Genomic DNA, 27,591 nt, shown 5'->3' on the forward strand with positions numbered 1-27,591 from the left:
TTCCCAAAACCACAGCAATGCTCCCCAAAAGGGAATCTGAGAATCAGTTTACAAGCCCCAAAGAGTTCCTGTTCTTAGCAAATAGCTTAGTGTGAGGGACAGGGGCATTGTAGGACACTGGGGACCGGGGAAGGGCTGGATGTAGTGCAGGGAACACATGGGAGACTCCCTGCCTTGTGACACCCAAATTTCACTCATTTTATGTGGCTGATTGGGAACATACCCAATCCACTGAAACATACAAAAACTTACATTTCATGTGATGCTACTGGTACAGTCAAGCCGTGTTGTGGTGACTGTACAGACAAAAGAGCTTTTGTCACAATAGGGTGAAAGTTTGTGTTTTCTTTGTCAATAGACCAGAGACTGACAGTGTGACCATTGCCAGAAGCAATTGTATTCATAATGTAGACTGTTCATGGGAGACACTTTGGTTTTCCCTTTTTTCCTTTAATATGAAATCTTCGTATCTATTTTCCCCATCTTTGATAGCAAAATCCCCACAAATATCAATAGCTGTTGCAATCCACTTTAAGCACTGAGAAGCCAAGACTATGAAGAAGATGGAAGAAGGAATGATTTTTTAAAATTTATTAGCTCCTGGATTTCCACTTTTTTTTTTTTTTTTTTTTTTTTTTTTTTTTGGCGGTATTGGAGGTGGGTTATACAGTACTTCAGAAATTTGATCTCTGTACATATCCTCCTTTTAATCTAGGGGATTTGTTAAGAAACTGAAGACAAAAACAAAAATGCAGGGAAAAACACTGTCAGGGAAGAAAACAGAACAGAACTAAACAAAACTAAATCAACTCAAAAGCAGTAACAAGGAAAAACAAAACAAAATTTAAAAAAAAAAATACTAAAACCCAACCAAAAGCCCACTCAACAAGTACTGTTATTTTCCAATCTGTCATAGTTAACACTATGAGATTAAGATGAACAATTTGCTCTGATCTGTCCCTGTGGATGTCCTGCCTGCACTTCTGAGAAAATCACTTTCAGTAAAAAACAGATGAAGTCTAACACCAGTCTTACATCCACAGAAGCTCCTCTCTGTGAATGAAAGAAAAGGAAAAGGTGCCCTTAAAAAAAAAAAAAAAAAAGAAAAAAGAAAAAGACCACCCCTCAAAAACAAAAACAAACAAACAAACAAAAATCTTTAAAACTAAATTTATGTTGTTGAACCCCTTTTCATCCTCCTTGGTTAATCTTGTTTGACAGTTCACCAAGAGTCTGAGAAACTTTTGGAAAGCAATGCTAAATATAACTAGTAAAATCCTTGAAACAATCACACATGGTTCAGTTGGGTCCAGACAAGAATAGTGCCATGCGTGCCTATTCACATTTCAGGACCTTCTTTCTCCTTGAGCATCCCTATTATTATTATTATTATTTTTACCTTTCTTATTGGCCAGTGCATCTGAAAACATTTACTCCCCTCTCCTTCCAAATGCATGGCTCTGCAGCAAACCACACTTTATAACACATGAGGGGAGAAGATGGGGGGAGACGCTGATATTTACACCGTGCTTTCCATTACCCACTCTGAACTCCCATAAGTCCCTTTTGCCCCTGTTAGGTCATTGTCATCATACTGTAAAAGCATGCCATTCACTGAGAGGCTCCTCTTTGTCCAAATGTTTGTTATCTTTTTGGGGTAGGTGCAACACTGAGATGTGGCAAAGTCTCCCATGTCAAAAGAATGGCTACGTTTAGTTTTGCCCTCCAGAGGCAACATGAGGAGGCTGCGAAATTTGGACTCCGGCTGGCCCAGCAGTGGCTCTTTGTCCGAGTGACGAGCCACAGTGGAAGTTCTGGAGTCTGTCGTCTCCTCCTTTTTCTGACATTTCAGTTCCAGGGAGGCAAAAGCTCCCATTAGCCGGTCAATATTGTGTTTTGACCTGGAGGGGGGCCTCCACTTACTGGACAATGTGCCCTGTTCACTTTGGAGGCTATAGTTATCACAGTCACGGCTATTCAGAGAGCTGGAAGAAGAGGAGATGCTGCTCCGCACAGACTCACAATTAAACTCCATAAGTTCGTTTCTCACCACCACTTTGGGGTTGACTTGGGGCAGGACTCCATTCTGAACTGGTTGTGCTCCATTTGTCTGTGAGTAGACATTGCTGACGTTGGACATCTTCCCCTGGGAATTGTTGCAGACCTTGTAGCGTACCATGAGTATTACGATGAACACCAGCAGAGTCGCCACAATGATGCCTCCAATGATGAGAATCATGGTACCACCCAGGAACTGGCTGTGCATCGACTGGCACTGAGGGTAGTCTTCTTTGGTGAAGAACTGGGCACATCCCACAATATTGGTGGCAGTAAGGGTCGTGGCCGTGTCATCCCACATTGCCAGGACACAGAGGTCATAGCCTGTTCCAGAAACAAGGTTGTTTACGACAAAGGCTTTGTTTGTAGCAGGAATCATCCTTAAAAAAAAAAGGGGGGGGGGGTGTTGGGGGAGAAAGATAAAAGAAAAAATGGGTTATTCTTGACACTGAAGGAAAAAGAAGAAAAGAGAAGAGAACAGTCATGAGATCAGTTTGGGTACTGGCAGAGAGGAGTCAGAGACTTAAAGTTCAAACAGGCATTCAAACTTCCCAGTTCCTGTGGGTCCAACATCCGAGCAGAAATGTCCACACTAATGCAGAAGTTGGGAGGACCATCTACCTAATGTGCAACAAATGCGATAAGAAAAAAAAAAAAAAAGGAAAAAAAAATAAAAGAAAAAAAGTCTGTTCTTTTTCTCTCCTTAGACCTGCCTGACATAATCTTAAATATATTCAAACCTGAACAAATAATTCTGAAAAAAAAAAAAAAAGTATGTCTACAAAGAGCAGTTTTTTCAGAGTGTGAAAATGACCATTGCATTTGCTAAATATGAACCTGGCAGTCATGACAGTGCTTTACGGGTGTCTGAACATTTACTGTGTAACACTGGCAGGTTGCTTACCTGGTGAGGACAAGAAGCTACATTTGGTTTTTACATTTTCTGAGAATATGAGGCAGGCGGCCACTTCTCTTTCGTTTCAATTCCATACCCCTCCTTCCCCTCCCTTTTCCCTATCCTCCTACTGTGGAAAAAATGGCTCCTAGAAATTCAGCTCTCTGCTTTGTCAGACATTTCTTCTTGCAACCACTCTCCCTATTTCAGTGAAAAAGAAATATTGGCATTGGCAGAATGAGTTGTGAAAGCATGAGTGTGGAGAGGTAGGAAGATATGGGAATGGAAAAAAAGGTATTTATTTTAAAATAAATAATAATAATAATAGTAAACTAGTCAAATCGAACCCCAGTTACAGCAAGTAAGTTTACTCAAATTTTGTTTATTTATGGATATTCTTTGATGCCACAAAGCTTAAGTAGTCTTTTGATCTCATAAATTATTAGAGCATCACTGGCATTTAAAATTAGCTATTGGAATGAAAATGGTCTACACCCATTTCAACTGGTGAAAACTGCAGCACGTTAGAGGTAGGCAATGAAGAACCTCAAATTCAGTGCTTGGTGGGTAGCCAAGAACAGTCAAAGAGGTACCCCATGCTTTTTTTCCTCTTTACTTCCACATAATAATAGGCTAGAGGGAGACAAAACAGCTGAGCTTAGAAACAGCCCTTTCTGATTTAGAGCTACTAATCTCTAGCACAAGCAACAAAGTACACCACACAGCAAAGCTGGTGTGAGTGTAACTGGGACAGTAAGGCTAGGCCAAAAGAAAAAGGCATACTGCTTGTGGGTGTGCCAGGCTTTTTTCTAGCCCCAAATAGCCATCACTGCTAGCACACATTACAGCACTCCAGGGACCCTTCTGTGCAGTGTGAGGGAGCACACCTGCACACAGGAGAAGCATCAGGGCATTGCAAAGGTGAACATCTGATAATCTTTGCATTTATGCACTTCCACACTTACACTGCCCTTCATTCTGGCCACAGGTGAGGATGTGGCCCCTTTTTAAAAATCAATCAAACAAACAATTCTGTAAGTAAATGTAATATCAGTGAGAGACACCTGGAATATAAATATAACCGGGCAAGTTTACTCAGTATTATATTTTAGATAGTTGGTGCATTTATCATCCTAATAGAGATGCTCTGCACAGACATAGATGAGCTGTTCAGAATGAGCTGAGAGGACATAAAGCAGCCCTCCTGGAAAACTCCATGTACAGTTGCTAAAATTGTTATTGATAGTCACAACGGTTGGTCTTGAGTTATTTCTAATTGTTCTCTTCTCCTGCGGCTCTGACAACAATACACCATTGGCTACAACAGCAGCTGGGGCAATGCTTGCTCAGTGTTGAATTGTTCAAGGAACAGTTTTGTACTGTCTTCATAACTAAAACCCATAGACCACAGTACTGATTGTTCCTGTTGACAATTACTGTATTTCTCCTTTCCACCAGTTGTTATTGTAGTTCACTATAGTATTCTCAGGCCTGTGAATAAATGGGCCAGAAGGCCAGCTGTTACAGCTATTTCTATCTGACACAAATTCTCACATTTTTCAGTTGATCTGCAAGCATGGGCACACTGACAGCCTTAAAGGAAGGCCTGGTGCTGACCAAAATACTATTGCACTTATTGTCAGTTTGATCCTCCTCAGCCAGCCAATTCCCGCGGCTCTCCCAGGTCCCAGAGATTGCAGGGGTATGTCACACATCCCATGCTTCACTCTGCTCCAGGGAGTGGGAGACCTTGTCTCAATTCTTACTTATCTTGCATAGGCTTCATATAGTCCCCATCCTGCCAAGGGAATGACATATGTACACACCAAGGATGACACATGGAATAACAGAATGCTATCAATTTTCAAAATTACAATCTTCAGACTCAGAAACAGTTTCACTGATCACTTAATATCTCCTTCTGTAACACCTAGTGTCTACTTTCCACCATCACTCTCAGCTTCATGCTTAAAAAATTCTGCAGTGTGTGAGCCCTTCAGAAATTGTTTCACTATGAAACCTCATTACAAACAAGTAGCATAGTTAACAGAAAGAATAGACAGCCCTGCAAAACCGAGTCTCGGTCTTGGATCATAACTCATGAAAAACAGAGCTATAGTACCATCTGCTAGAGTGGTTCCTTTTGCTTTACACTGATGAAACAGAGATCTTTTTATTCTGTCTGAGCAAACAGCAAACAAATGAGTTTACATAGCATATAGCTTTGCACATATCTTATACAAATAGAAGAAATGCAGTATTTCAGTTTTACACTCCGTGCAAATTTATATAGAATGAACACTGGTAGCTTTAATAATTTACAACTTGTTTTCTTCATATCTGATTACACATAAGCTTTCAAGGAAATGTAGCTACCTGGAATATTTCAAGGGCTGGCAGCTATTGATAGTGGCACAAAATATGAAGCCAGTCCATTTTTAAAAGTACAGCAGTGAGGCCAAAATCAGTCCTGAAGCTGAAACTTGTCATGAAAGCTCATCTTAGCCTTCCAAAGAAACTGAGTCATTTCTAAACTAAGTCCTGGGAGCTACAGCTGTGATAATATTGCTACTAATAATAGCTTTGTAAAAGAACACAGTTGCAATCCCAATTATGGAAAAAAGCAATCAACTACCCATATACATTTAAAATGAAGAATTCTGGATGTTTCCATAAATAAACTTCAAATGTTCTTGTAAGATATTCAAATTAATGTTATTGTAGGAGAACAGCTGAGCATAACAGTAAGCATCAAGTTCAAGTCTACTAAGAGTTAAGTAATTAATCTGAGACTCAGTTTTCAAGCTTGCAGGGAAGATCTTGTTTTCAGAAAGCTGCCAAATATTTTGGTACGCTCTCCATGCCTTAATCCACCCTCCCCAAATGCACTGCCAGTCCGCTATGATGGATGGCAGGTCTTAACATTCCCTACACCTAAAATTGGTTCAGACACATTTTCACTCTAGGATATTGACACTTTGATTGTCCTCAGCACAGGTAGCTGCAAGATGCCACTTCAGTCTCTGCTTTGCTGTGTCACCTGGGTAGTCAGTCACTTCATGGCCACTGTGCACATTTAGCAACATCAATCATGGGCGACTGTGCCCTGCCATTGGGCCTCAATAGCCAGGAGCTGCCACAAAAAACAAAAGAGCTCTTTAAAACTGTGGCTAAGCAGAACTCCCATAAAGATTTGTTCAGTCAGCTCAGGAAAGCTAAACACAGAAAGTTGGTTCTGTTAGCCAGAATCTATTGGCCAGATCACTGGAGGACATAAAACGCAGCTTTGCTTCTTGACACAAGGAGCCTGATATTGCCCACCAGCTCTGCAGGGCTCTGTGGGTCTCTTGCAGAGCTGCTTCTTATCAAAGAATAGGAGTAAAGATCTAAATTTGATATTAGTCTTTCTTTAGGGAAAAAAAGTAACAGTTGACTAACTGCAAGAGGAAATCAACTAGCAAAACTCTTGCTTAATTTTTAACTAATGCTAAATTGTAATAGGTTTTAATGTGTACAGTTTAAAGAGCCCAGGAATTATAAGGCCTAGGAAAGTGAAAGAGTACTTAAATAGGTAAATGGTGTAAGTGTGGGGACATAGTTCCCAGAAGAGCATCTAAAATCAACAAGCTTTGGATGGGGAATTCACTTAGCAAAGGATATTTAATACCTAGTTAGAACAACAAGAAATTTGAAAATATCTGCAAGTTTTTGTTTTCTCCTTACTGAAATTTCACAATCCAGACACAGAAGACAGTAATTTCTGTATTTCTCCTCCAGATTATTTTCTTTGTGGTAGGAGGAGCAGGCAAATCTCCTCCACATTGGCACCAGAATTTGTTATTTGTCTCTTAAGATAGCTTCTGAATTCTCCTCTTCTCTCACCTTTTGGCACAATGGCAACACTTTTTGGAAGAGGAGGGGACCTCTGGCCAGGACTGGACTGGAGCATGGCACGTGTCTGCAATGTAATATCAATAAGCACATTCTCTTATGTGAGTTTATGTGTGATGAAGAGATAGGAAGGTGAACTGAAAGTTTTCAAGGCTTATTGAAACAGTACATACCCTCCAATTCATGAAAATTTGTCTCATCTTCTGAAAGCATCAAAATGAGACCATGACACTATTTCTTTTCAAAAAAGAAAACAGTGTTAGCACCCTTCTTTGAATTCAACCTTATTTTCTACCACCATTTCTAAAAAGTCCTTGCTGTGTCCTTGTAGACATGACACACGTAAAGCAAATTTGTAATGATTCCCTTCAGTGTTCAGTGATATTAAGAAAATCAAAAAATAAATGACTTCGAAATACCGGAGAAAAAGGGTTGCTGCAAACTTCACTCATAATCCCAGATGCAAGTGAGCACTGAAGCTTGTAGGTAGTGAACTGGGCTGAGAATTTAGGAGACCTGTGTTTTATTCTTTGCTTTATCAGTTACACTGATATCAGGCTCTACTTTATCAGTAACTTCCAGTTCCTGAGAAATCATTTTGCTGTACTTTAAGTCTCCTCATTTATAAAATGGGGATAATGCCAGCAATCTGCTTTCAAAAGAGGCCTGTAGTGTATGGGAGGAAATTAGTAGATATTATGATTACACTGTAATACACAAATGGATTCTTTTCTTCTTCGTAGCACTGGGGATTAGCAGTAAACTGCTGGTTAATACTGTGGTTATGCAAAACAGACAAATTAGAGGAAAAAAAAAAAAAAAAAAGATTAGGCTAATTGTCTAGGCAATTCCATTCATTTTTTTCCATCCTATGAGGGGTATGATACCATCTAGTTTTAGCCTGAAACTACTTTAATCACAGAACTTGCAGCGAGCTGTCAAGGCAGCTCCTTTGAGGAGTCACTTGCAACTCCCAGGACTCAGTTTTACACTGACCTGCTAGACTATCTTGCTTTTCTTGTAGTGTTTTCTTCTGTATTGTCCATGGCTATACATCATCTACACTGCAATGTGATTTCTCCTTTTTAACTGAATGGTAAGTATATGAAATAAAAAGTCACACCTGGTATTGACTTTCTATTAAATGATTGTATCTGTAAAAACAGACAAGCAAACACACAAATAAAAGCTAATTGCTTGGGCATGGATTTGCTTCTTGTATGATTCTACTTCTACCATTTCCATGCACATATGATAAAACTGTTCCTGACAAGGAATGGTTCTGGTGGTAAATTTTCTTTGCCTGCAGAGTGGCCCCAGAAAGCTGTACATATAGAGCAGCCCTTGGAATATTTTAACTCCTGAACAATGCTGGAAAATAATTCCAGCAATCATATCAAGACTTTGGCAATATAGATGAGGAGTTTGGGATACATGGGAATGTTTCTGGGCAATCATTAATTTACAAACAAATCTGCAATGCATATACTGATTATGAAGTAACTGCTAAACAGTAGTGCTAAACATTGTCACCATGTACTACATATTTGTATTGAAGAGGGGAAGAGGGAGAGGAGGAGAGGTGTCAAGGTGAAAGAACTAGGGTCCTAAAAAATCATATCCTAGTTAGTTAGTAGGCTAACTTTCCTGTCTGTAAATGTCTTATTGTGAAAATATCAATCCGTACCTTCCTATTCTTAAAGTTCCTCAAACACTGAGTTGAATTCACATAAGAAGTGCAAAATACTGCCAATTAGTCTCAAAACTAGAAATTGATCCAGAAAAGGTTAATGTTGAAGTCTAATTTTCATTTTTTAGTGAAAATCTCAAGCCAAAAATATTAATTTACTTCATCAAAGCTTCATCCACTATTTTAAAATCTGTTGTTCTTTTCTGTTTTGCTTTGCTTATGTTTATATTTGTTTGTTTCTGTTCCATCTTACCAGGTATTTTTTTTTTTTTTTTTTTTTAATTATGATTCTAGCTAGTCCTCTTTCAAAGCACTGTAGAAGAGTCTGGTAGAGTCCTACCTTTCAGATGGAGTGTCCACTTTCACTGCCAGTGGAAGTAGGATGATAGAGAAAGGAAAGAGAACTATTGGTAGTTACATACTGGAAAGACTGGCTAAAGAATGTGGAAAAAGACTTGATAGTCATAGAATGGAATTCATTACCTGCAGCACTATGTAAAATGTCCTTTAAAGCCTAGTGGATGTAGTTTAATGGTACACAGATCTTGCTCTTTAGCAGACAAGAAATGAGCAAGGAGGCATTGAGGACAGACAAGGAAAGGAAGAGAAAGGAAAAGTGAGAAAGAATGCAAGAAGCAAAGCTGACACTCTGGCAGTGTCAGAGCAACAAAAACTGGCAGAAAAACCAACAGATCCAAAACAGCCATTGGTGGGGCACTAACTGGCAAGGGTGTAGGCATGTGGTTGCCATCAAAATGATGGAAGTAGATCAGCTGACCACTAAATCAGGTCTAAGATCAAAGAAACAGATCAATGTACAGTTGAGTGCTATCAAACAGAGATGAAGATCTTTCAGCAAAACCAAGACAAGTAGAAAGATAGTGAAGTGAATCAGGGCAGTGGAAAGAGACATGGTGGACAGATACTGAGGAGACTGGAGAAAAGGCCAAAAAAAAGATCAAAGGAAGACTAGAAGGATTTAAATATCTCTGAAAATATTATGCTTGATTTAATGTCTGGAAGCAAGAGCAAGTACTTAGCAAATTTGGACCGCACAGTTGGCACTCTTTTGTGCTGCCAGCTTTTGTGATTTTCTTGAAAGTTTTATGGTGTGTGCCATTGTTATTTTTTTTTTGCTGTGTTTTTTCCCACCTGAAAACTGCTGCTTCTGAAGGCATGGAATGAAAGAAGAACCTGAAATGCTGTAAAAAACTAAGCAAGCCAATACTGAAGATTAATTTCCAACACTTTAAAATGAAAAAAATAAATAAAAATAAGGCCTTAAATATATATCTTCAGATCATCCTAAAGCCTCAGGAATCAAGAAACAAATGAAAAGTACCAAGTATTTTACTGTGTGAAATCTCACAGTCATTTACCACCTGATTCAAGGTTTTTGAATCTAATAATCTGAGAAGAGGTCTACTGTGACCTGCATCTCAAAAAAAAAAAAAAAAAAAAAAAAAAAAGTGGCATCTGCTTAGGGAAAAGATAGTTGTTAGTATTAGGGATATAATTCCTCTGTCAGTCATGTCAACATAAGAAAATGTCAGATAATTCCAGGAGGTAGCCAGATATATTCAGTAAACACTAACTCAACCCAGCATGAATAATTTCCTGCATTTTTATTATTATTTTTTTATGACATACAGTCATAATTTTGCCTTCAGATGGAACATTTATTATTAAAAACTAATCCCTTCCTGCTTTTATGAATCTTGTCTCCTCATCACTCATGCATCCAGCCACCCTTCAGAGAATCTGTCTTGTCAATTGAAGTACAAAGTACATATCTTTTCATTATTATTTCCTAATTTGCTTATGCCGTTTTCCGCCCATTTGGAAAAGTAGGGTGGTAGTGAAGAAGGGAAGATAGAGCCTAAAGGATTACATAAGTGTGACATGAGATGGTGAGCTAGGGAGATACTGATAATGAATATATCCTCTGTGCTACAGGGGAAAAAATAAAATAAAATAAAACAAAACAAACAAACAAAAAACAACATTAAGCTACCAGCTCAGAGTATATAGATTTGTGGTGAGATCTGATAGGTTGCTGAAGGGTGTCCCCTGGGGATGCACTGAAATAATTCAATAGGCAACAGAACAAAACATAGGCTTCTAGGGGAAATTACTGGACAAGGCTGAGGAGGGAATAGTGTGGTACAAGGTATTCTGATCCCCTCCTCCAGCCTTTGGTCAAGGAGGAAATGCTTCTCTCCCTGTTATTCCCAGCCAAATTCTTGCTTATAATAGGGACCCACAAGCAGGCAGAATTCACGACGCACTTCTGGATGAATACAGGCCACAAGACTACTCATCATGGTCTAGAGCTTCCTTATGAGGGGAGCGGAGGGGCAGGTGCTGAGCTCTGCTCTCTGGGGACAGCGAGAGGACCCGAGGGAATGGCATGGAGCTGGGACAGGGGAGGGTCAGGTTGGGTGTTAGGGAAAGGTTCTGTACCCAGAAGGGGGTCAGGCACTGGGACAGGCTCCCCAGGGCAGTGGTCACAGCACCGAGCCTGCTGGAGTTCAAGAAGCATTTGGACACTGCTCTCACACATGTGGTTTAATATTTAAGTATTCCCGTGTGGAGCCAGGGATTGAACTCGATCCTTGTGGGTTCCTTCCAACTCCAGATATTCTATGATTCTAGAGAATCCACCTGTAATGCCCTGAATCAATGAAGGTGTTCAGTTCAATTCTCCAGGTACATGTTACTGCACTGGCACAAACTTGTTATGCTCAATGTTTGTATAACAGAAGAAAATGAGACTTTCAAGTTGCCTATTCTATGCTATCATTTCTTTCAAACAAACGTGACAGCAGCAGGCATTTAGTGCCCTTATCATTAACTTTTATCTTTTAAGGGACTACAGTCATACCCCAGGAACATTTGACAGCACAACAGATAAATCCAGTCATACCCATTATTCATCAGCACATAAAGCACCTTTCACCTCAATATATCTGGGACAGTAATTTCCTCAGAAAAAAAAAATAATAAATAAATCTCACACTAATTCAAATCCAACTAAAACATATTTAAGCTCATTAGCAGAGTAATTGAAAGCCCACACAATATTTCTGTTAGTAAATGTAGTAAATGTGAAGCTGAAGTATTTATGGAAACAACGCATAGCTACACTCATAAATTCACTCTGTATCATGTTAATGCCGAGTTAGTGAGCCACCATAATTCACAGCAATGTTTCAAAAAGCTAATCTGTAAATCTGAGATTAATCAAAAAATATCTAAAGTCACTAGGGTGTTCTCCTGATAGTCACAACAACACATTATAGCTACTACATTTCTAAGGTTGGGAAGAGGTAAAAGTTATCTATGGAAGGTGTGCTCAAATCTTCAAGTAGAATATGGGACCTGAGACACTATTCCAGATTTGTATGGGCAAATGGCTCCTCCACTTGGCTGAGGTGTCATGTTTATTTTTTCTGACTCAGTTTTGAACTTGTTTATACAGAATTGGACATTTACAACAGAAAAGGTCATCCTACCATACCAGCAAAGGTTCCCAGAAGAGAAACAACATTATAAATAATGAATACATTTAGAAGCTCAGAGGAAATTCATTTGCAGAAGGGATTCTGCTATTTTCCTGGCAGCACACAGCTGTGCAATTCAGTCACATGCTACCCTTTCTTGTGAGCTTTCCACTTATTTACAGGCAGTGAAATCTGTGCAAATGATAATAATTTGGTTGACAGCTTCCCACCCCCTTTTTCTGTAAGACTTCGTGTGAGCTGAGGTGAAGAGGAGAAGGATTTTCAGTGACTTCTTTCATGCTTACTATGCAGAGCACTTATGCTAGGTTGCGACTCATGTGTCCTGCAGAAACTCTGTGTCCTACAGCAGAGGATAATTTTATTTCTGGAGGGTTGTGCTGGAATGACAAAAACACCAGACATTGCTCAAAGTCATGTTCTTGCATGCTTTGTAATTGCCTGGTCAAAGCAAACTCCAGCATACTGTTTCAGACTGTTCTGTCACCAAATCTTTGTGCCCTGGTCAGAGAAGAGAATTAAAGATCTCAGTACCCATAGAATAAGTGTACAAAACTGACATATCACTTTATATAAAGAAGTGTTTCAACATCTGTTTAGGACACAGTTTACATGCTATAAAAACGTTTAATCACATATCATTTAAGAGTTCCCCCAAAATCCTTTGGGCCCTGCTAATGTTTTAGTGACTGAAATTGTGATTAAATTCAAGATATTGGGAATGGTCATCTCTCAGAATCTTGAGTATCCCTCTCATTAGGAAGTTGAAAAAATGTGTTTAATTTTCAGTTGAGAGAGTGCGAGAATTACATTTGCTAATTCTCCAAAAACGAGCCAAATAAATATCAGCTCACCAAGACACAGTCAGAATTTACATATATCCAGAGAAGAACATTGGCATAATATAGAAACATGAAAAGAGGGTTATTTGAAGAGATTTTAATAATCAAAGGCTGCTTTAAAAGCAAGCAGAGATTGTGGTAGATCCAACCATCTAGCCTTTCAGCAAACAACAGAAATATATTTTGCAACAGAAAATGGATACAGTAGAATTGCTTGCTTCTTCTAAATTTATATATATATATATATATATATATATAAAGTAATTATTGAAAAACAATAAAGGAAAGTTTGAACAACAATGTTTTGTGACACCCACCAAGATTTTTGTTTCTGAGTTGGAAGAGGGAGAAAGTTTTGTGACAAAAATCTCTATGAAACTTGTACAATAACGCACAATGTAAAAAGAACCAAGATGATTCAGAGTGACTTTTGCAATAACATTAGGGAAAATATGTGTTTTTTTCAATTGTAAAATGAGAATGTGGAGTACAAAAGTTACTGATAGTCAAAAGCATTAAAATAAAATAAAATAAAGTAACTATATGATGAAAACATTCCTGAAGCAGAGGTTTCACATTGTGTCACTTCCTGGGTATTACATGTAAAGCAAAGGAAAAGGAAGGCTAGAAGGATAAGATAAGGTATAGAGACATTAAGACATTAAATTTAGGAATTGTCTACAAAAGACAAGAACACAGTTACATCCTTTGAGTTTGTGATGCCAAAATTAGATAAAAGCATTTCTCTGCAACAAGAGACATCCTGCTTCTTTCAAAACTGAGCCTGGACCAAAACCATACTGCGTGAGGAGTGGCAAATACATTTCTGAAATGGGAAGTAAAATCCATCCATTCAGAAAGCAAGTTCTCATTTATAATGACCCCAGTAGGACGAAAAAGAGAAGTCAATTACAGATTCCAATAGTAGCATGGTATTCTGGCCTAGAAATAATTTCTCCACTTAGGGGTCTTAGGTAAGTGTCACAGTACATGAACAAAATGTACTAAAAAGCATTGTACTGATGTTGTTTACGTGCTACAAAAGAGACACAGAAAACTGAAGGAAGATGAAAAGGGTCATTCAATAGGTCAATGGTAGGATCCAAAACCAAATGTAGGCAGTCCAGAGCCATAGGTTGTGCATCTCAATTGTGAATCCATAGCAAAGAAATAAGCATAAGCAGTGGTTATTGGATTTTCTTCTCCCAGGTAATAGCCATAAACTTCTGCAAATAGATATTTGACCCACCTCATGTTACTTCTCACTCACAGGAAGTACACAGAGGGTTTGGAATTACTTGGAAAATAATTAAATCCTACTTTTAAGCAAGGTAGTCTATTAAAAGAGATGGTTACAAATAAAAGAATGCTCAAATTTGGTGCCTCCCTTTTATTTCAGAGGACCAAAACTGATCTGTTTATGCTTGATGCTGTAATGTTAAGAAGAGACTAGAACTTCATCCCATGATTCAGCTTCTCCAGCTACCCAAAGTTTTACAGGGGTCCTGAGATTTAACAATTTATAGATTAAGTTTTGCAGTTTTGCTCAATGTAGTTTTAGGATCAACTGAACCCAGACAGCCCAGACAGTTGATCAGCAAGTTAATAAGCTTTTGCATGAAAACCAACTAGAACAAATGCTAAGTATGCCATTAGTCTATTTATATAGCTACACGCAGATCTGAAATGATTATTACTTGTTTCCAGTGACTGATTATTAGTCATCATATCAGAAGGTTTTGGCAGTCACAAATATTTCATTGTCCACCAAAAAATGAAAGTCAAGCTTCTACATGTTACAGGCATCCTTTTGAATCATTTCAGATAACAGAAAACAGCTTCTGAATAATTTCACTGAAAAAAAAAAAAAAAGATATTTAAATATATTTAAATACAATGAAATCAAACGTGTAAGAGCTCCTTGTACTGCTGAAATTGAAATAAAATAATTGATTTTTTTTTTTTTTTGGCTTTGGTTTTAATCTTTGCTCGAAAAAATTTCAAAGCAGCAATGTAATGAAGGGACTGGCAGATTTCTCTGCTCTTCAGAGTTTCAAGTGTAAAGCCTGCAAAAGTCTCTCTTCTTCATTCTGTAAAATCTTCTCTGAGCTCTTCAGCTGTAAAACTCTGTAATACTCCCGCTGTAACTCCAGATAGCATAAGTAAGTAGGATGTGCAAAAATGACCCTGTGAGCTAAAAAAGGAGAGCATGAAATGAAATGCAAATCAAATACACAATGATAGTAAACCCACAATTTTTGCCCACTTGGAGAATACAGAATCATTTATCACCTCCACTATCAAACATACGAACACTGTGCTCATCCTGTCAAAACAGTGGTAGAAGTTTGCCCAATTTTTTTATGAGTAAAAAAGATGGATTGAACCTTGATTCAAAACATTAAGCAGCATCAAAACCTCCATGCAACCCCTCCAAAATCATTCCTAGAAAGAAAGAGAAAATAAGTACTCCAAAAAAATAATTACATAAGAATATAAAATTCAAAGCTTCTCAGAGAGCACAGCCAGAACTATGTTTTAGGGTACGTTAATTCTATGACTGAGTTTCCATGCATATACTTGTCATGAATGTTATCAGTATGTGCATTTGACTCATCATTTTTAACAGCTAATATAACCCTTCAGAGGAAACTGAAGCACATTATTCTTTAACAACTAGAGGGGCTGAGAGGTTTCCTTACCTCTGCATTCAATAAACAATGTACTTCTATAGCCGTTACAGAAATATTTTCCTTTTTTTTTTTTTTTTTTCCTCAATAAACAATCACAGCAGAAATATTGGAGTGTGGTTCAGTGTATGAGCAAGGGAATAAAGTAAGCTCTTGTGAAGCCCTATGAAGCTGTGCTCCACATAGCAGAACTGCTGATTTTAGCTTCCCTGCAGTGGGCTGCATTGGGAGAAGTCCCAAACTTGCCTCTGCACAACTTGATACACAACTTCTTGGCTCTGAGTTCTCTTCTCTAAATCACTATTCAGCCCTCTTTCTAGGTTGCACCAAGAAAGTGCTGTCTGTGTAATGTGTGAAGGCACTGCCCTCCGCTTGTGGCAGGACTTCAGCAAGATACAGCATATGTCTTTTTTCTTAAAGAGAGAACTAGGGCTAAACTTGAGCAGACCCTCGCACTGTGAACAGTAAGATGATCTTTCTTACTTTCTTGCTGGGGAAGTTCTCCAGCTTACAGTGTGGTGAGTTGTTTTTGAAAAGTTTAATTTCCTCTCTTATTTCTCTGTTTCACCTAAATGCCAGAAGGAGGAAGAGTCACCAGCAGAATAAATGAAGCTAAAAACGTGCTGAAGAGCAGCTCTGGTTAAACAAGAGGGGAAGATGTGGCCTGTCCCTAGGTGTCTGTGAAAGGAATACCCATGTTTCCACCAAAAGATGTAGCAAAACAAGCAAAATGGCAATGGTCTAACAAGACCTATCTTTTCTCCTCTAAATCTGCTTGGGAGCAGCCTTTGTTCCCACAGTCCTCAGAGACAGCTGAAACAGAACACAGGCCTGTTTTATTCACCCCTCTCAGTTTGTACAGGTGAGAAGAATCATGTGGCCAAACACCACAAAGCCTTTGTATCCATTTTGGGTATTGTTTTTGTAAGAGAGATTTATGGTGCCTCCCTTTCCTGGACATGTGCATGTTGTCTTTGCAGGTGTGTATTTTTGCTATCCTTCCATTCAGTGAGAAAGTTTTTCCTAGACCTGTCCTGGGAAATACTGTCCTTGCTGTGACACTGACACAAATTTGGTGGTTGGAAACTGCTACATTCAGGGATTAAATTAAGATAGCTGTGTCATGGCAGTAAACCTACAAGACACTGTCCTGAAAATAACCTGGAGAAGTTACTATCTAATGCATCTCATGGGAAGATTAATATTAATTTATCTCAGACGACAGAAACCACAGAGAAAGACAAAATGACTATAAACAACAAGCCAAAGATAGAGTCTGGTCTCAAATTCATGTGGCTATACACCTAATGAAGGTATAATTCTGACTCATGGTGATTAAACTTCAGTGAAATATTAAAGGATGCTTAATTGGTTTTAGCACCTCAGCAGTATAAAATAATTTATTCTGTCATGAATAAAATTCATAACTATGCTTCATAAAATTAGTTGCTTTTTAATGACAATACTGGTGACTTTTTGCAGTGCCATGGAAAAGGGGAATGGATGGAAATGTTTTTCTAACCACCAGGGCAGTTTCTCATTCCACAGTGTAAATACACTATGGAACAAGGTGCCATAACGTTCCCCTAGGACTTATTTGCTCTTGTGCACCCTGGGTTTGTCCACAGATATTGGCCACTTTATTCTCTCAAGTGTCCCAGAACATTCACAGACATATTTCTGAATCCACTGTTATATGGATATATATATATACACATATATTTTTTACCTTTCTTTGGAGTGAATCATTCCACCCTCCCTCTAGCACGAAGACAAATGTGTCTGCTTCTCCTGAGCATATGGTGTAGCCTAAAAAAGGGTTATCTTGTAGGAGTGTGTCTGTATGGATCCCATATCACACAGTCCCCAAGGGAGGATTTAGGAGATAGCATTTCTTTTTTCTTTCTCAAACTGCTCTTGTTCAACTTTTTTTTTTTTTTTTTTTTTTTTTTTTTTTGGCTACTGCTTTCCATTATGCTCATGATTCCTCGAGAGAGGAAGGCCCACTCCCATTACAGCTGGCCTTTTATGTATTGCTCAGCAAACTTGGATCCTTCCTACTGCCAGAAGCTCATTGCATAAGCTTCAAAAGCAAAAGCAAAAGGAAAAGTTATTTTCCTTTCTGATTTAATTGTCATAGATTTATCTAGATTTTTTTCCCCATAAGAATGAATTTCAGATTCTAGACTAGTTAGTGAAATTATGCCATAATTGTTTGCTTCTGAAGAGAGCAACCTGTAAACACTTGAAAAGAGATTTTCAGAGTCACAAATTTCTATACTGCTCTCAGACTGAGAGATGTTAACATGATGTTTTATCCCACAATAGTCTTCTCAACATTATAAGGTTAGTCTTCCTCAAGTGCCTATAAACATTTTCAGAGAGACCTGTGTGATGAAAGCAAAAGGTCATTATTTCACAGGACTTCACTACAGTTTTAGGCACATACTTTGAGGTCTTATGAATGTTTTAACCAATATTCAAAAGTATCTAGCTCAAAAATAAAATAAAATAAAATAAAATAAAATAAAATAAAATAAAATAAAATAATCAAGAGATAGCTACCCTAAATTGAGGGAACACCTGGCTCTATTCTAGTCAATGAGACAATCCTAGACAAGTAGATTCAGTTCCTAGGATGCTTCTGTGCATTGGCTAAAATAGACTTCTGGCTTGACAGAGCAATGGATACTGCAGTTGCCCACTCAGAAGTTTACTCAGTCATAACCAGGGAGTATCTATTTAGCAAAGCGGGCTGAAACACAAACCCCTTACCAAAGTGGAATTGGTAACTGTGAGCTTGGTTATAGCTGCCGCCAGGCATGCACCCTTTCTGGATGTGAAGAAATGAAGTGTACCATGGATGCAGGGTGACTCAGATAAAAGTGAATTGGAAGTATGTAGAACAGCATGGCAATCAAAGATAACACAGCAAAAATACAAATGCATCAGCTCTCTTCATCATGCTATAAATCAGAGCAGAGACATGGGGATAAGCACAATGGACTTAAGGAGCCTTTTGGTACTGAGATGGTTCACCCAGCCAGCAGCACATGATCACTTAACACTTCCTTCAGTGCACATCAGCAGAAGAGGTTTAGGACTGTGCTTATACTCACATAACCCAGCCAAACCTGTGCCACTGGACTGAGTCTGTGGTTACTGCTTAAGAGAAATATGTTAATGACAGTCATGCTGGCATTGCGGTACTTGGGACCTTGACACTGACATATCAATAACACCAGCAGAAGCAGCAAAGAGGAAGACACCAATTAATAACTCCAATACCCACTAACCAGATAACAATAAACCAAAATCGATAGATCTAGTCCATATCCCTTTCACAATGACTAACAGCACAGAAGGCAGGCTGAGAGGCATGGAGATGTGTCTACAGTGCTCAAAAGATCTTTGGATACATTTGTCCAAGGTACTGGTTAGCTAAGAGCATCACTAGACTCACATAAGTGAGAAGTAGACATTTTCATATTTTTCCCTTTCTGTTAGAGTCCAAAGCAAAGGATCATAATTGCTTCTTCTCATTTATTCACAAACACAAATACTCCATGCAAGTTGGCTCTTCTTGAGACAAAATCCATTGAAAAAAATCCAGAGGAACAGTCTAGAAGAGACTTAATGGATCATAACTTAATTGCTTACACAGTGAATAAATGACATACAGAGCGATTTTGATCCTGACATATGTGTTCTGCACTTGTGGACCTCTTAACATGTGGTAGGATATTTCCTACTGGAGTCCTAGAACAGGAGTTTCTGAAATGATTGGTACCTGTTGTTTTCATTAGTCTTACTTTCAGAACGGTAAGGGGAGGGTTGGTACTGGAAAACATTCACTGATTGAAAGTTTGACAGCCTTCTACCATGTCACTTATAAACAGTCCTCTTGGTTTTTAAGGAAGGCGAAGACATGTAATACCTATTTTTTGATAAGGCCTGCAAGATCCATTCAGCATTTGACTGCTGTGACATAACTGTCAGTTAAAGTAATGACTATTCATACTCACAAAAGTTAAGGCAATTGAAATTTTGATGTATACAATTGTAATATTAGTGTACAAAGAGACATTCAGTTTTATTGAAACAGCTGACTTTACCAGAAGACTTGGACAATTTGGTTACTTTTACATTCTTGGCTTTATAAGTGGCTGTTTTACAAATGTTAAGAACATTATGGGTAGTTGTAATCATCTAGTCTGAGCCTCTGGACATCAGAGTCTAGCATAGGCTGTGGAGTTTACTGAGGGATTCTTACAAAGAACCACAGTACAGTGGTTTCATAGACACATAGTCTTAAGGCTTTCTCGGGGGATAAGAAGTTGGCAATCCCACCTCCTTCAGTTCATACCATGAGGTTAAAATGTCACAGCTCATTTTGAATTCATATATATATGTCTTAGCTTCAACCTGAGAAATTTAAAGAGTGGTTTAGACATCTGCATATAAAGCCAAACCAATAAGCAAAAAACTTTGAGGTAGTATGAGGACAAAGTTAGTCTATTTAAAGCAAAAAACTTTCAATTTTTGTTTTGGAAGCATGAGAGGATGGTATGAGTTTCTGTACCTGGGGGAGGAGGCAGGGGTAGCTGAAATTTGTAATATAAAGAATAATGCCATGGGCGTTGATGTTCTGTTAATGGCCAAGATAAGTGGCTAAATAGCCTATGGTTCTTCATAAGCTGGATCAGTCATAGGCTTAAGAAAATCCAGTTGCACACAAGCAAACTGCCCAAGGATGTGATAAAAATGAAGATGAGAATCCAGAACTTATTTATGGGAAAAATCCTAGACAGGTTGATATTGAAGGGAGAAAAGCAAAGACACCACTGCAAAAGGAAGACTAAGACATTCCAAGTGTAACAGAAAAAAAGAAGGTAGTCACAGGTATCTAAAGACATCTCTGGACAGTCCAGAGATAGGTCATTTGTGCTGTATCCAAATACATGATACATGCCTGTGACTGTGAAGTACTTCTGTGTTATTATCACTATTAAAAGAGACATAGAAAAAACAAATTAGAAGCTTTAGCTGATGGCCACAGGACCACATGAACACAACATAAAAAGAGTGTCTCTGTGATTTAGCATGTTAGTTACAGTTTCTACAGTAATGCTCAATGCTGACATGCATCTACTGTCACTTTGATCATCATAAATTCTGTGGGGTAAGCCATTATTATTCATCCCCAGGGTTTTGTTCTTTACATCTTTGATGTTATCATGATAAAGCATTTTCAAAGCTTTTGTCATGTAGATCAAATAAAGATGACCTTTATCTTTTACTTTTCTCCATTCAAGGTCAACAGAAGTTCTGTGATATATTGATAATGGCACATGCTGCCCATGGAGGAAGGGATATCCCATTGCTATCAATGATTAATAGTTGCATTTCACTCTCCTCAGGGCCATAACTCACTCAAAGCTTCAACATTTGAGAATGATGGAACATCCCAGAAACTGATAAATCCATAAATCCTTCCAAACCAACAAAAAAATGCAAACTCTCTAGGAGTTTCTTCACAAGTCAGTCTGTAGTTTTCAGATTAATATATGCACATAACACAAGAGTGTGAAAAAGAGATCACCAGTAGGAAAAAACAAACAAACAAACAAAAACAATACAAAACAAAAAGAAACAAAAAAGTAATTTAAGTCTGGTAATTGTTACTTTCTATACTTCACTTTGCAGGAAGAAAATGTGAGACATCATTTTTTGTCCACAGTACCTGCATCTCCTACAGTCTTTTCATTTCCAGTTGTGCAGAGAAGCATCTTCTGAACACAAGACTTATCCCAAAAACAGCTGTATAATAATGTCACAAAACAGCCTTCAGAAGGGCTGCCCATGGGAGCAGTGTACCAATCTCATCATTCAGAGTTATATCTGTTGACTTTAGCCACCAAAATACACTTCTACTAAGAAGAGTCTTGCCCCAGTCCTGGCCTCACGAGGGGTCAGCCCTGCTGCCCGTGGCTGTGTTAAGTCCAGCTGGCAAGGAAAGGACTCCTGGAGTGACCTCCATAATCACCACCTAAACTAGATGCTGAAGCGAGGTGATATGGAAACCTCTCTTGTAGAGCCAGGCGGAATGTTTGTGTGGGTGGCCAACTGCACTCAACTTCTTCATGAACAAAATAATAGGTGTGTGAAATTACCAAAACATTAAATGTAGAAACTCAGTTGCATGACACAAGGTTTTGCCCTGAAGATTAAGGTAGAGCTTTTCTAGACTTATAACAGAAAAATATCTTGGAGTTCTCAGAAGCTATCTATTTACACACCCACAAATAATAATAAAAATTAAAAAGAAGAAGAAGAAGAAGAAGAAGAAGAAGAAGAAGAAGAAGAAGAAGAAGAAGAAGAAGAAGAAGAAGAAGAAGAAGAAGAAGAAGAAGAAGAAGAAGAAGGAGAAGAAGAAGAAGAAGAAGGAGAAGAAGAAGAAAGAAGAAGTTGTTAAAGTCATTTTATTTGCATCTTTTATTCTTAATAAGAAAATTCACTAGTTCAAGAAACAAAAATTCAGCATTTTCATCTATCCATTTCCAAAAGCAAAACTTAGCTATTTTTTTCTTTATTTGTTTTTTAGTGAAAAATCTTTTTTTTTTTTTTTTTTTTTTTTTTGTGGAATACAATATTATACCCTATGTATTTTTTCTTCATGTTGTATAATCCCACTTATAATTTGGGCTGAAAATATTTATAATTTTTTGAGTCATTCTACCTACAGATACTTAAGATTAGCAATAGGCCTAATGAAGAATAGCTTGAATATTTCTTTGAATAGTCAGACTCTGCAAAGTTTTGGTTCTTATCCAAATCTGACTGAAGAACAGTGAAATTTCCACAGCTTATGAGCATGTAATAATGTAAAAATGTAAAAATGAGAACTGAAACCCACCAAAAAGGCTGTTCTTCTGCCTCCATTACTGGCCTGCTCTACAGCAAATGAAAGTATCTCATGCTATTCCTGTGCTGGAACACAGAAAACACTGAATTCTTAGAGAACTCTGCTGACCTGTTCTTAGAAGTAATATTGCATTTCTTATCTCTGTGTCCTCATGCTATGTTGCCTCCATTTCTTGATAATCTCAAGTGTAGTTGCCATTCTGTAGGTGATAGACATATATATCAGGCCCATCATCCCACAATGGCTGACCAAACTGTGTCCTAAGTATATATTCACCTACCTGTGCTCAGTAAAATTATGGTTAGCATAAAGGGTATCTCAAAATAACGGAGGGAGAAGTGAGATCATAAAGATAGGCAGCCAGTCAGATCATAAAACACAATCCCAAATGATATGTGTAACAGAAACTTTTAAACAAACCAACAACAACAAAAAAAAACTCTGCACAGAAATGTCAAAAGTCATACCTTCCATAATTACACAGATTAGTACAAAGTCTCACAAAATCTCCATCTTGGTCATTCTAAACAGAAAACAAAGCTGAAGAAATCTCAGTCTGTTCATGGATTAAACCACAAGTGGGAGAAGAAGATCCAGTCCTGACAAATGTTCTGTTGTGACTTATTAGCTTAGCTCTACTCAGTTCTTCCTTTGTAGCCAAAATCCAGGGGGGAACAAAATGAAAAGAAACTGGGACTGCCTTAATCAAAGTTACATTTAATTCATATTTGGGAAGCAGCAGCAGAAGAAAAAATAAATATTTCCTCCCCCCCCCCCCCCCCAATATATCTCTCTGCCTCGTTGTACCTTTTAAAGTGCTCACATATATCACCCTTTTCATATTTTATCTTCTATCTTCACTCCTAAGCATTGCTAAATGTTGTGTAGCTCTGTGCCTTTTTGAGCTGTCACTAGAACAACATGTAAGAGACATCACTGCCGATAAACAGCAATGCATGTCACCTCGTAACTTATGCTGGCACTGCAAGGGAAAAAGACAAAACGTGTGCTCAAAATACAGCCAACTGTGAAAATGTGCGAGGGGTTTATTGTGTCACCTACGCTCAAACCTTAGCTGGGAGGGTGCCGACAGGATGGGACAAGCACACAATCTCTTTCTTTTGTTGGAGAATAGTTGAAAAATATGACAGATCCCTGGACACGAATTGCAGTGGGAGATTTTCAGCTCCCGTAGCTGTAGCTGCATAAGGCAGAGCCATTCGGTTTCTGTCCAGCAGAGGGATTCATTACTCACACCAAATCACCCTGTCACTAAGGGAGCTTGTGGAAAGTGCACGGGTATATTGTAAGAGTTTCATGTCTCTTGGGCCATGTGTGTACGGCTCCTACATACACTGACATTAGATGCATCTTTCAAAACCTTGGTACTCTGAGGGCAAAGCTGGTCAAATACCTCGAGTGAAATACATTTTTAGTGTTAAAATAGGTGTTTCTGCTAGATACATGTTTTTCTTGTCTCCTGACAGGAAAATTAAAATTAAAGCTACAGCTGTGGGGAGCCCCAGTGCTCCTCTCCCTGGCACCTGTGAGGGGTATTTGATTCCAGCCCTTGTTCTTCTCCTCCACCACATCCTCCTCCCCTTTGCCATTCTCCCACAGACATCTGTCCTTCCTTCTTGCACATCCTGACCAGCCCTTTGCCACAGCAGGGGCTGAAAGGAAGGAGAATATTCAGGGAGGGAAGAGCCCTGCAGTCAGGTGATGCAGAGCAAAGTGGATGTGATCCATTTAAGAAATTCTGCTTCCAGGAGGAGAACAACCCCCTCTGGGCATGACAGATGTTGGTGATGGGGTTATTGCTTTCAAAGCCGCAAAGAGATTGATAGCCACATTTCCACATTTCTGAATGAAATATGTTTAAAGTTTATTTTTTATTTCTTTGTTTGTTTCCCCCCATAAGCAAACAAAACCAGCGTTATGGAGAATTTTCAGCCTGATTCTTGACAGAAACAGATGTTGCAATATTGGAATTTCCCATGGGACAGATATTCTAGGGCTTGTTCAATTTTAAACAGGATGAGAAAATAAAACCTAGTTGATATATGGTTTGCTTCTTCATAGCTGTTGCAGAGGCAGGTGTTTAGAGGGTGTGCTAGACAGATGTTGCACACTGCTGCAGTAACTGAGACTAACTAGTCCAGATTTTTTTATTATTATTATTATTATTTTTTTAAATTAGTTTTTAAATCTGCTCCTTGTTCAGCATATTACTTCATGGTTCTGTCCTATCATACAGCTGATTAAGGTTTGCTTTGGGTAAACTGAGACACTAGCTTCCAAATTGAAATCACTTAAAGAGGGTTAGAAAAGAGATTTTAACCTTGCATAGGCATACAGTGTTTCACTAACTGATGAACACAAAGCCTGGCAAACATGTTAATCCACTTTTAATTCGTGAAACACGAGGGCTAGGAAATTGTCAGGAGGTGCCTACCAAATCTGGAATCTCCTCATTGCCATGCAGCCATAAGGTCACAACTGACAACCTGACTAGGTTCCTAGCAAATGCAAGTTATTGAAAGTTTCATCACAGCCCTGAAATTGTTACTGTGACCAGACACATTGAGGGGTGCCAGGAAAGAAGGAAGAAATTTGTCTACAACACAATCCCAAATATGCACAATGAAAGCAGTGATGCAGCAAAAAGTCTTACTAATATATTGCTCAATACCATTCTTGATAGTTGAACAATATCTAGTGTGTCTAAATGGACAATAATTAGGAATAGAGATGTATGATCAGGCATGACCACTACAGGGTTACATGTTTTTTTGTCAGGAGGTTGCAAGATTTTGCTGGAGGGGGAAGGGAAGGGAAGGGAAGCAAAGGGAAAGGAAGGGAAATGGAGAAAAATAACAAAAACCACAAACTAAACCAAACTGGAAAGCCAAAACAGTTTACAATTTCACATGTTACAGCAACAGAAACAAGTGCCCTGTGTGCTAATCAGGCCAAGGAGCAACTCTTTTTGCCTGCTTCTCTGTGCTATTCTTTGTATTCTTTGGGTTTTCTGAGAAAGACTGAGTATATAAACACAGCTTTGATTTCATTCACCTCCAGCTCAGCACCTCAGGACCTAATCTTTGCCCACATTACAGCCAGCAACAGAAACATATGTACATACTGATAAACAAACCCTGCTGAGGAAAAGGAAAAATTTGTTTGTTTGTTTTGAACTGAAAAAACAAGTTCAACAAGCTTTATACTTACTAGATAAAATACATCCTTTAAAGATGTTAATATGAAGGTTAAAATCAGTTTTCTGGGGTAGGAAAATTTAATCTTAGTTTTTATTTTCTACTTTAAAGCCAAAATAGCAACTAACTTTTGCAGGAAGTTTTTTGCCTTCGTGCTACTCCCAGAAGAATGCCACCTTTGCCCTCCAAAGTGCTATTCCTTTTATTCCACTTGGATAACCATCGTATTCATAAACCCCATTGAAACTGGTTATGAACACCTGTGCTGCCACACAGTGAAATATGAGGAAAATTCTAGGAGAAAGCCCAAATGGAACCTGCTTAAGAACAAACAAATAAAAGGATTTGCTCTGAAACATACTCCAGCTCTGGCATAATTAGCTAATTAATCCACAGCCAGTATAATTATCTACCATGAGAGAGCCTGGATGGGGAAAACAAAGCAGAAAGGTGAAACAAAAAACAATATTGTGTTTCAGTGGTGAAAACAAAACAAAAACAACACTAAAATGCTTCCATTAGGCAGAGTTTGTATAGCACAAGGTCTAGCCACCTCTTCATCCCACTCCATCCTGGTACTGTTCAAAGGCACAATACTAAGCCCTGAAATAGGACTGTGACTGTCCCTTTTGTTGGCACTTTTCATAGGCATGTATCCCGCTCCCAGTTTTTATTCCATCCTTCCCCTTACAAGCAGTCTTTCACCTCTTAAGGTGTTAGTATACTGAGAGAAAGAAAATGTAATTTATACTACTAGACATACGTATAGCCTTGTGTCCAGGATGTGGTCCATCTCCCTAAGCAAATCACACTAGTGCCAAGCATGTTTAAGTGCTTTTGCACCATTTTTTTTTTTTTTTTTTTTTTTTCCTGGCAGATTGATTGATAGATTGTGGCTTTGCTAGTGCCACTGAGGATGCCAGAGGGTTGCCTGATACCATCCAGAGGATATGAGGCTGCCACTGCCCTTTGCTCAGCCAGCAGCCCAGTAACAGCAGCCATCCTAGCCACTATAAGGCCTTGGACAGGAGAAGCCAGGGTCTGTTGGAGACCTATTCCATGGTGGCCATTCCTCCTTCCTCTAGCTCAGAGAGCACGGCACTGTCACACTGGTTACCAAAACAACAACCAGAGGAAAGGCTGCAAGGATCAAGAAGCAGAAGACAGAAGCAGTGGCCCCATGAGCTCCCATTCCTGATCAGCTCAGGTAAACAGCTGGCCCTCTTGTAATAGTGAAAGGGAAGAGGCACAAACAGAAGGGCTCATTTGAAACCTATTATCTTCATTCCTCCTTGCCTCTGCCATTGCCAAACCTTGGCAGCAGTGCCTACATACTCCCTATGGTTCACCTAGGCCATGAACTTGTGCCCCCAAGGGAGAGAAGAGTTGGCATTAAGCTAGTGACCCATCCTTGCAATGGAGTAACCAACCTGACATTCTGCCTCGACATATTCAAATTAGCAGGATTCAAGCTTGCTTGGACACTGCTGTCTCAACCCTGCTTGTAGTACAACATGGCTCAGATCATAACAATCACTGCTGTGCATCCTTTTCTTTCTGCAGAAGCCTTCTGGAAAAGAGATACAGACATCCCCCACCCTCCCAGCACTGGCATAAGGACTGATTCGTCAAGCCCAACTCTCTGAGGCAATCTGCCAGATGACAGAGCTGATGGTGGGGTGCCTTGATGCTGTAATCTGCCCATATGTCTATTGGGCAGCTACTGCTTGTGCAAACCCCACTCAGAAAAATTCAGAGCACGGTTTGGGATGTCTATATATGAACTGATTCCACAATACAAGATGGTTAAATAAACAAATGGATAATTTAAAAGATAAGAAAAAGAAAAAGAAAAAGAAAA

At 38.8% G+C, this 27,591-nt stretch overlaps 1 protein-coding gene across 7 annotated transcripts in view; it reads right to left on the reverse strand.

Moving 5' to 3' along the window:
• Window positions 1-377: 377 nt before the first annotated feature.
• LRFN2 (leucine rich repeat and fibronectin type III domain containing 2) overlaps window positions 378-27,591 on the reverse strand; it is a 216,638-nt gene continuing 189,424 nt past the window's right edge. For all 7 annotated transcript variants that reach the window (XM_035322010.1, XM_035322006.1, XM_035322009.1 and 4 more), the window contains one exon: window positions 378-2,438. In XM_035322010.1, coding sequence (XP_035177901.1) covers window positions 1,520-2,438 — 919 coding nt within the window. In that variant the 3' untranslated portion in view covers window positions 378-1,519. The remainder of the gene's footprint in view (window positions 2,439-27,591) is intronic.

This window comes from Oxyura jamaicensis, chromosome 3 (assembly GCF_011077185.1).
Source record: "Oxyura jamaicensis isolate SHBP4307 breed ruddy duck chromosome 3, BPBGC_Ojam_1.0, whole genome shotgun sequence".
Classification (NCBI taxonomy): Eukaryota; Metazoa; Chordata; class Aves; order Anseriformes; family Anatidae; genus Oxyura; species Oxyura jamaicensis.